Source organism: Cydia pomonella, chromosome 20, assembly GCF_033807575.1.
Source record: "Cydia pomonella isolate Wapato2018A chromosome 20, ilCydPomo1, whole genome shotgun sequence".
NCBI classification, from domain to species: domain Eukaryota; kingdom Metazoa; phylum Arthropoda; class Insecta; order Lepidoptera; family Tortricidae; genus Cydia; species Cydia pomonella.
Window position 1 is genome coordinate 14,032,728 of NC_084722.1, and position 10,217 is coordinate 14,042,944.

General features: G+C 36.5%; 2 protein-coding genes across 2 annotated transcripts; both read right to left on the reverse strand.

Moving 5' to 3' along the window:
- Positions 1–226: 226 nt before the first annotated feature.
- Positions 227–6,813, reverse strand: LOC133529380 (uncharacterized). Its single transcript, XM_061867085.1, has 4 exons — positions 6,427–6,813; positions 6,151–6,243; positions 3,996–4,102; positions 227–3,385 (listed from the first exon to the last, which is right to left on the reverse strand). The coding sequence occupies exons 1-4, from the start codon at positions 6,622–6,624 to the stop codon at positions 3,304–3,306; spliced, it is 480 nt and encodes a 159-aa protein (XP_061723069.1). The 5' UTR covers positions 6,625–6,813; the 3' UTR covers positions 227–3,303.
- Positions 6,814–7,382: 569 nt separating this feature from the next.
- Positions 7,383–10,167, reverse strand: LOC133529379 (mitochondrial import inner membrane translocase subunit Tim22). The gene is made up of 3 exons (XM_061867084.1): positions 9,777–10,167; positions 8,937–9,200; positions 7,383–7,568 (listed from the first exon to the last, which is right to left on the reverse strand). The coding sequence occupies exons 1-3, from the start codon at positions 10,006–10,008 to the stop codon at positions 7,480–7,482; spliced, it is 585 nt and encodes a 194-aa protein (XP_061723068.1). The 5' UTR covers positions 10,009–10,167; the 3' UTR covers positions 7,383–7,479.
- Between the last annotated feature and the right edge of the window lie 50 nt (positions 10,168–10,217).

The following is a 10,217-nucleotide window of genomic DNA, read 5'->3' on the forward strand; positions in this document are numbered from 1 at the left end:
GCGAAAAAAAGGACAGTAAGCGGCGTACTCTGGCGAGGAAAACGCGCGCGCCGCCTCGGCCGAGGCACGTCTACACTGGCCGTTTTGTCTCTGTGTGGACCCGCCCATTTGGGTAAGGTAGTACTATTATTTATTCTGTGTTGTTGTGGATAGTTATGAATGTCGTCTTGAAAATAGGCCATTGGGTCTTACGAAAATTCTTAGTAGGTAAAGTAAAACCAGTAAATATATGGAAAAAAATCGTATATTCAGTATAATATTTATATAAAATAAAACGCATTATAGTAGGTAATTACTTAAGTATATGGTATATGATAGCTTAGTAGGTAGCATTTTAGTAGTACCCAATGAATAAGTTTGTGATTGGCATTTGAATACGATTGAGCGGTTTGAAATATCGACTTTATTCTGTTTGAATTAAGGTAGAAAAACAAATGGATAAAAAGTATTTAGGCGGGCCCACATTGGGCGTTTTGTGCGCGAGGAAATTGCCTGCTCTGTGTGGACCCGCCTTTTGTCAAAAAAAAAAGTTTTTCTTTTGTTATGTTAGTACTAAAATGTCTAACTACTTTTTAGTAAGTATAGCTATACTTGCGAATGCCGTATAGCCCATTAAGAAATGCCCCTCGTTTATGTAGTGTCGGCTACACGAGATGATTTTTAATCGGTTTTTGACCCATATGTACAGTCACGTCTGAAAATATCTATAAGAAAAATGTGCCAAAAACGGGCAACAAACTCGTGTATACATATTTTTGGCACCTTTTTCGTATCGAAATTTTCAGACGTGACCGTACTTAATACCGAAATCGTTGTTTGAAAATTGAACGAAACAATGCAAAGGCGACATTGTTACAATATCATTTAAATTTCCTTGAACTGAAGAAGTACCATAGGTAGGACCTTGGGCCTTAGGAGGATATCTATCATTCTTATCCTATTTGAATCTTAAGTAAAATCAAATTGGGAATTATAATCACAACTTAAATGGTAATGTCATATACTTTCCGACAACCAATAAATGTGTTTATTGCCTTATGTTACAAATAATTACTAAATAAATACTGAAGAGCTACCAACAAGGTACACTCGAGATTCCAGCCGAGGTAACTACCTAAATATTAAATATAGCAGCCTATAATATTGTCATAGCGAAGCGTAGCTCGTACATTGTATAAAAACTTATTCTATAGCCTTGAAGCGTAATTTTGGCATATCTAATACTGGATTGTCATAATTGTTTTAAGAAAATGATAGTGATCTAAATTTCAGATCTAACACATTTAGAGTCTGTCTAAACTAACTCTGCGCCAATTTTTCAGAGACAAAGTGTGGAAGTGACATGTTTAAGAAGTTGATGTTTAGGGTCGCACTTTTAAGTGCCCGTCCAGATGGGATGATCAATCGACCGATTTGATCAGAAAATAAATATTATTCAATCTACAATTTCATCACCAATTTTAGATTTATTGGTATATTTCGGCGCTCTAAATTAAAAATAATGCCCCAAACGCGCTTACTAAGTGTCAGAAATTGGTTTTCTTGCGCACCTCCATATATTTTATCGGTCATAATCTGACAATCGAATAAAGTGGAATCGGCGAGCCAAATTGGCGTTTGCGGCCACACACCACCTGATTTGATCAGGCAATTTAATCAGATGGGGCGAAAATCGTCTCAGTCTGGACTGGCCTTTATAATCTGTCACTGTAGTCTGGACTGACTTAGCTGCGTCCAAGATTGCCATATGGAAAAATAAAATATCATGACATCACTAAAATCCGGCATGACATTTCCTCGACGGCTTATTCCAAAACCTACCCACGCAAGCTAAGGGGCTAGTGGGCCACTAAGGCCCACTAGCCCCTTAGCTCGCCACCATATGATGTAGCTACAGCATAACCCTCACTTACTTCTGCCCAACTCCAAACTTTTAGCTAAAACCCTGACACTCGCCAAGTTCCTCCGCAATCCTGACAAAGGGCCAAAAATCCTGACATGTCAGGGGAACTTCTGACGTATGGCAACCCTAGCTTGGTCCGACTCCAATAATTAAAGCGTCTACAGATTACCGCACCGGACCGCGACCTTGACGCGGTGCGGCGCACAAATCGACAGTGTGGAAAATGGTCGCCGTACGCGCGTTTAGGACGCAGCTATAAGTTAGAGTGAGAAAGAGATAGTTTGACCGCACCAAGGTCAATGTTAGTCACTGTCCGTTGGGGTAGTCTATTTACGGCTATTAGCCACAATGGAGCACAAATATTATGGATTCACAGTCAAATTAATTCTGTCATATCTTTGATATTTTTCAGTCACAGCTCAGTAAAATTTTGATTTCCTGGTGCAATATTATTTTATAATACTTGAAAGGCTGGCAATAATATGAGCGTTAACATGCTTAATAATGCGACATTCTTTCCTTGAGCACCAGCTTTGATGATAGTACCCAAAATAACATACTCGTATTTTTCAATTAAAAAATTATACATTACTTTTTATAATTACTACACCGGCTTCATAATACGCAAAAAAAAATTAATTACATGAATTCGGAAGTTATTTATTAAAAAAAACCGTATTGATGTGTAGTGGCGTGGCGCCATCCTATGGACATTGGTAATGGGCTTAAGAGTTTAATGCGAAAAAATCACAGGAATATATGAAACGGACGTTATAGGTGTCACTTTAAGCCCACCATGCCCTTTGCATTTAGTCTGTACGGAATGAAGAGTCGTGGAATATAAGGTAGCCCATACATTCTACAACTCTTCTCTTTCCGCGCAGACTAAGCAATACAGGGAATCTTGAAACTTTTCATATATGTTATTTTGGGCACAAGCATCCACAAATACACTCAGTAAACCTCAAACCTAATGGGCTGATTTTTGTTTTTTTTTTCCATTTCTTTTTTCGGCATATATTGATAAAATTTGATCAGTTCCCCATTCTGGACGGAACAAACACAAAATCCCAATTTGGGACAAAAAATATGGTTTTTTTTTAGTATGGTACATTTTAAACACCAAACCACAACTAAACTTACGTTTAATGAAATATTCCGTCGAGTTATGAAAATTCATTACGTTTTCGTCACTCAGAGGAAGACATTATAGAATTGCGAAATTGCGCTATATTTTACAGAATATGGAACTCTCACCAAATTATATCGAAATCCGACGAAAAAATAGACAAAAAAACAAAGATCCGCCTAAATATAGCACCAATTGCATAATATGGACAATACAAAGCTATATAATCTTACATATAAGCGGTGGGATATATTGTGGGTATGGAAAGGCATCAGTGGAATAGCGCTCGCGGTCTCTTCTTGGCGAGGATGTGCCATGAATGAGTCACGCCTTTGCGTCGTTTTGGTGATAACCTGAAAAATGAGAGAATTTATGGTTTAAACTTTAAAAACTTTATTACACCAACCACATAAACTTGAAATAATAAGTTTTGATGTAGTCCCATTAAAATGAATAATAATGAGAAATTGTAGTGTTTAGAATGTGGTGTGCTTGGTGTATGCATGTGTGGATTGATGATTTAGCCTTTTGAATTCCATATGACATAACCAAAGATATTATTCAAATCCCAAGATCAAAGGTATAGCCAGCCAATAACAACATAGTTGATACTGCAAAAATTACGCCATAACACAAGGGATTGTTGTCAGGGAGCAGTATCACTGACACCGCTGTGCTGGCACCATTCTTGTTGCCTGTAATGCCATTCTTAATAAAGTAATTATATCTAAGAGACCGAACTTTGCTCGGAAAACGTATAAAAACTCTAAAATGCGCGTTTTTCCAGAGATTATAGAATTTTGTCCTTGAAAACCAAGCAGCAAATTTCATCGAAATTGTTAGAGCCGTTTCTGAGATCCCGAAATATATAAATATACAAGAATTGCTCGTTTAAAGGTATAAGATATATGTATATGACTTCTAGTTCAGTTTGGGCTAAATAAATGCCAAATTACTACATACCCATGATCTGGTGTATCAGGCATGTACGGAGACATCCTGAAGTCTCGGCTGTGAGGTGTCTCTATTCCAAACGGACTGTACAACTTAGCGGGACTCCTACCTAGTACCTGAAATGTAACAACATCCAGACTTAAAGAAACATTGCAATTTAGAGATGCCCCGAATAGTGGTTTTGGCCTAATGCCAAATATTCGGCCTCTCTCCCGGCCGAAGCGCCAAATATTCGGCATAAGATGCGAACATTTTGAGTCATATTTATAATGAAAACTGTTTGCCAATAAAGTACAATGTTTACTAACATTTCATTTTTGTTGCTCAGAATCAGTGAATGTGGTCAATAAAATCAGACTCATGATAAAATATGAATACCAAATCAATTGTTGCAAAATATTTGTGGCATCTCTATTGCAAATACTTGCATTTCTTACAAAGTTAATACAAAGGTAAGAAGCAAATGTGATTATAACACAATCACTAGGGCGTCCTCCCGGGAAATACCGGTTCTCGATTTCCCGGGAAATCCCGGGATTTATTTGGAATCCAAAGAACCGGTACTGAGCACCGAGTCCCGGTTCTCCCGGTTCCCGCCATAACATCAAATAAACATTTATATTATCAGTAAAATTAACGCACCGGCAAGTTCGGCAGCGTCGCATTTGTCGTGAAGCGTGCGATGCGACGTTGCGACACTTGCAACATCGCTTATTGTCTTAACCACCCCGCCCCACCCCGCATACCTGAGCTTACTTCCGTAATATTGATTACTTTTTACTCAAAGTTTAATAAATGTTATATACACAAGACTTAAACTACAGTGTTTATGTATAAAACTATAAATCACATTCTTGTGTCTAATTGTTATTGATCTCCAGTTCCATCCGTTCTTAAGCCAATGATTAGATTAGGTTAGGTATTTGATAAGTTCTTTATGTTAAATTATTTATTTGTGAGGTGATTATATTTTTGTTACAAAAAAAAGAACTGTATTTGTTTTAAGTGTGTTGATTATTATATTACTGCAATGTTACAATTATCTTAAGGTAATCACATTTGAAATAGAAAAAATATTGAACTATTATAATTAGACTGATTTATATTATTTAAGTTCACATTTAAAATTAAAATAATGATTAGCGTTACGTCAAGTAAATTCGACGACATCTTCCATAAATAGTCAGGTTGAGGATATTAAAATTTGTATAACTTTGCACAATTTGTTTTTTTTAATTACAATATTATGATAATTATGATATTGTGAACATGATAAGAATGTTTAAAATATTATGGTGTTTGTAAGTAGTACTTACTACACATGATTCATAACATTACGATTATGATCAATGACACTATTAACTAATTAATCAATTAAGACTGATTAAAGTAACTATTAAGACTGATTTAAGTGTATTATTCCTAAAACTGTTTTTTATTCTATAAAAAATTCTTAATTATTCCTACGATTCCTTTTCATTATTATTAAAGTTAGTTGCAAGATTCACAGTTAAATGATGTCAAACAAAATATATAAAAATAATTCAGCTCAGCATAAAGAACCGGGAGAACCGGGAATCCCGGTACCGGCTCCGACCCGGTACCGGGAAATGAAAAACTAGGAACCGGTCCCGGGACTGCACGCCCTCCTAACAATCACATACACCCTAGAAATGCCAGTAGAAGTAAACATAGCGAGTTGTGCCATTCAAGAACATTCTCTGTTTCGCACTGTGAACATTGCTCGTTAAGAGGCCCACTGATTATCAGTTTGCCGGATGATATAGGCCTGCCAGTTATTTGTGATTGTCAGCTTTTGCAAATAACTGACAGGCCGATGTCATCCGGCAAACTGGCCCCTTTAAAAAATGTGTCTAAACTAAACGGACGAGAATTTTGAAACTGGCACAGCTTACAGCAGGAACAGTAGAGGCATTTTTACCCATGGCACACTTTACTCGCCATATAGGCAAAATCATGCACCTGCTTTTGAGTATGTCCAGCCCTTACAACACAAAGGTGTCAGAAATTATGCCAAATTTTGAAATCCTTGAAATAAATTCAAAATCAGGTGGGAAATATATTCCCTCTGCCTTATAAAGGCTTAACCTATGGGCTCATTTGTCTTACAAAACACTATAAGAGTATTATTATGGACAGTTACCTGTTTTTTCTTGGTAACAGGAGTGGATGGAGTTCTGCAAGGAGAACCAGTCTCCGCAAGGCGATGCCGGCGCCTTCCGCCCAGCCTGAAATGCTGTAGAACACCACATTTGAACAGTTTTGACATTTTTTTGTTAGGGTGGTTATAAAAACAGTCTATTGTAGTATCTAATTTTAATATTAGAGCAAATAAATGTACCACGTGTAGATTAAGATATTATAGTAATATATTTTGTTAGATCAGAGTTACTCGTAACGTATTGATTGTTTTACATACCTGTGACAGATTACCAAAAGTATTTCTAACTGTTCTAAAAGTCCTCGAAATCTTGTCAGCGCCGGACTGTAAGGCACGACGGGAATTAGCGAACGATTTATTCTTAAATAAGTTCTTATTATAACATCCATCGACGTTTCTGAGGCTTTCTCTGGCTGGAGAATCGATCGCAGAGTCTGACACAAAGGGATCCTTCATTGTATAAAAGTGAAGGCGCACAAAACACTTATAATCAGTTTGTTTTATTAACTAGATGACTAACTTGCTAATGCAATATAAAAATACCACTAGTTAATACATTTTTGCCAAAAAATGGTAAAAATCAATCGTGTACAGTTTTGACGGCTTCGTAACGTTTTTTCTTTTTTTCGGCCGTTACACACACACATGCATACACGGAAACCACAGCCTAAAAACCAAAATAGGTGTGCTCCGGTTTCCAGAAGTACCAATGTAACAAATATGAAAAACTGGTTAAGGGCCTAAAACGGGATAGCATGATGAAGGCCAGTCCAGACGGGAAATTTTTTTCGCCAATCAGATTAAAATCAAACGACGCAAAAACGCCTATTTGGCTCGCCGATTATGACCGATATTACCGATAAAATGGAGGTACGGACGTCATAATACCAATTTGTGACGTTAGTATTCGCCTTCGGTGCCAATTTTTAAATTTAGAACGCTTAAATATTGCCATAAATCTAAAGTTGGTGATTAAATTGAAGTAAGGTGAGGTAGGGGAAGTGCGCCATGCTGTCTAAGTGCTAATATTACTAGTATTCTACAACACTACTACTACTACTAGAGTCTAAGTGTTGTAGAATGTGCGTATTAAGAAGAAATTTGCGTTATTAGTTGCGTGAAGTCACGCAACTTTCTTTTCTGATCAAATCGTTGATCATCCGTCTAGACTGGCCTTAATTTCTCTTCCTCTCACAATACTGTAAAACAGGGAGACCGATTCAATCTTTTATTCAGATGGTTGTCTTAACAATTGTTGTAGCATAATCTCTACTAATTAAATAACTTTCACTACTATAATTTGTGATTTATTCAGGAACCCCGTGAGTGCATGTAGTAATCGATAACTGTCGAGAATGCCGCGAAGCCGGCTGCACCCAAAACGCCTGCTCTTAGGCCACCTGAAATGAAGGAAGAAGAATAATAATTATAGTCCGGCAAGTGGCAAACCAACCAGTTTGTCACTATACATTTTTACAACTACATATTTGATCAGGTACTTAAGTACTAATACACAAAATTGGCACCAGGTTATGGTTACATACGATTTTTTCCGAGTCTAATGACTCATGAAAGAAAAATTCATCATATATAAATCAAATACATAAATTGTGTAACAATTAAGAGCATAGGTATTTGTTACACTTAGTATTGGCAACGCGCATGTAACACCTCTGGAGCTGCAAGCCTCCATAAGCCGTATGCTTGTTTGCCACCAAAGTAGTAGAAAAAAACCATTAGCGCCCACACTCACTTTGGGAACCCACCATTTTTCTAATGCTGTTAGGTAGAGGTACGGTAGAAAATCGAATCAAACACCGTAACCCAAGTGGGTACAATGGGCGGTAATGGGTTAAATAATGTTTAACTATTCAAATAATCTGATTTTATGTCTCGGAACTAACTTCATCTGCAATAAGGATATTTCTATCTGAAATTCCAACAGAAATTCTTCAGTTTCAGATGAAAACATCCATATTGCACTTGAAGCATACAGACCCTTCTGTGATGGAAAGTCACAAATATTGACAAAGGAGCTGTAGATTTAGAATGCATTTGTTATTTTTTTGCAGATGTTATGTTCTTCTACTAAATTTACTGTCATATCTACAAAAATGTGTTGTAAAATTTGATTTGGAATAAGAACTTGAAATGACTGAAGCCGCTAATAAGTAGGCTCATGACTCTCATGAGGTATATGTATTTATCGGTAATATCAAATGTTGGGTGATTTGAAAATAGAATCTTAAATAAACCTTAAGGGAGGTTTAGCCTAGAAAAAACTTGCATGCAATTTTAATTACATTGCGGTATCTGATCAAACTTTTGAATGGAACTTACCTTATTTGTCAGCAATGTAACATAAATTGCATGTTGGTCCTTGCTAGTCTAAACCTCGCTTTAGCATGGCAAGCTGCCAAGAAAGGGGTGATTGAATTGAATTTTAAATTTAATTAATTGCAAGAAAGTTATTCCAACAACTCAAACATGATTTTAAATTATTTTATGTGTAGTAAATTAGGTCTAATTTTTCAATAATTATGTTTTAAATGCACTGCCTACAATTTTTTCTGTTTTGTCCTAAGGTTGACTGGTAGAGAATGCCTCATGGCATTAAGTTCGCCTTTTGTACATTAAGTTTTTCTTTTGTGCAATGAAGTTTAAATAAATAAATGATTTAAGCTTCCTAAAGGGATAATGGATCTATGGATTTTCAGAAATATAATGATATACAAAATTACCCAAATACGCCTTACAACTATTTATACCTCTCAATCCAATAAGTCCACCAGTAACACCACCAGCATAAGTCCCGTTTCTCCAGTCTGACTTCCCTCTCGCAGTCTCTACGCAGCACTCAACTCCAGAAAACACAGCTCCAAGTATCGCAAATGTCTTTGCATTACTTAACATCGCAGTTTTGAATTCCCTTAATATTTCTCTGGCTGTTTGAGTTTGTGGTGCTGTTGTGTCTGTGACGTTTGGCATGAGAGAGGAGGTGAAGAGACCAACGGCAGCTCCCAAACCATAACCTAAAGAAAATATGAAAAAATGATGTCATAATTACATAAGGCTACTTTCATATGTTTGTTGATCAAAAATTATTCTCTAAAAAAATACTATAAGATGACTATTTTTTTTTCTCAGGATCCTTATCATACACAGTAAAGAGGTAAAATCTGTTCATTCCTGGCAAACAAGCTCGTGTTATAATAATAATAATATAAACTCTATAGTAAAACACGAATATTGAATCAAAATAAAGTTTATCTAGCTTCAATGTTACTAATGATATTGATTGCATTGACTTATATATTACTTCGTAAAGACGGGCCTTACGGGCACCACAGCGGTGTCAAGCGTGCAGTCCAACGCAACTAGTTGCGACCAATCGTGCGCGTGATAAGAACTCATCAACCAATCGCGTTGTAGCATTCCACCGAGGCACACCAAACGATTATGTTCGGTCGGAATTATATGAACGAACCTTTACGCAATCGCGTTGTAGCATTCCACCGAGGCACACCAAACGATTATGTTCGGTCGGAATTATATGAACGAACCTTTACGTTTGAAATTTTTGAGTGATTTATAAAAACAAGACTTACCAACTATACAACTGGTGAGTGATTTAAACGGACAGCTCTCTACAGCAGCTTCAATCATTTTCTCTTCGTTAGTTTTAATCTCTGGTGGACCAAGAAACCGCGGTATAAGAATGTTTTCGCGATATCGATAATTATTACCAATAAGATATTGGGCGAGCGACTCATAATCATTTTTTTCGTAAAATCTGACTAATCTAGGGTCGGGTGGCGGTGGCTGGGTATAGTCTGTCATTGTTTCTTGTTTTTTATCTACTTTGGAAAAGCATATGTAATTTAACAATCGTTTAAATACGATATTTACGTAAAAATATGAGCCTTATTACAACATAACCTTAGCGAAATTTAGCCGTCAGCTGTCAGCTGGTAACATGACGTTTTTGAAGCGTTTTCATAATCGCTTTAAATTAATATTTGTGATTTTAATTGCTTTCACTGTTGGTA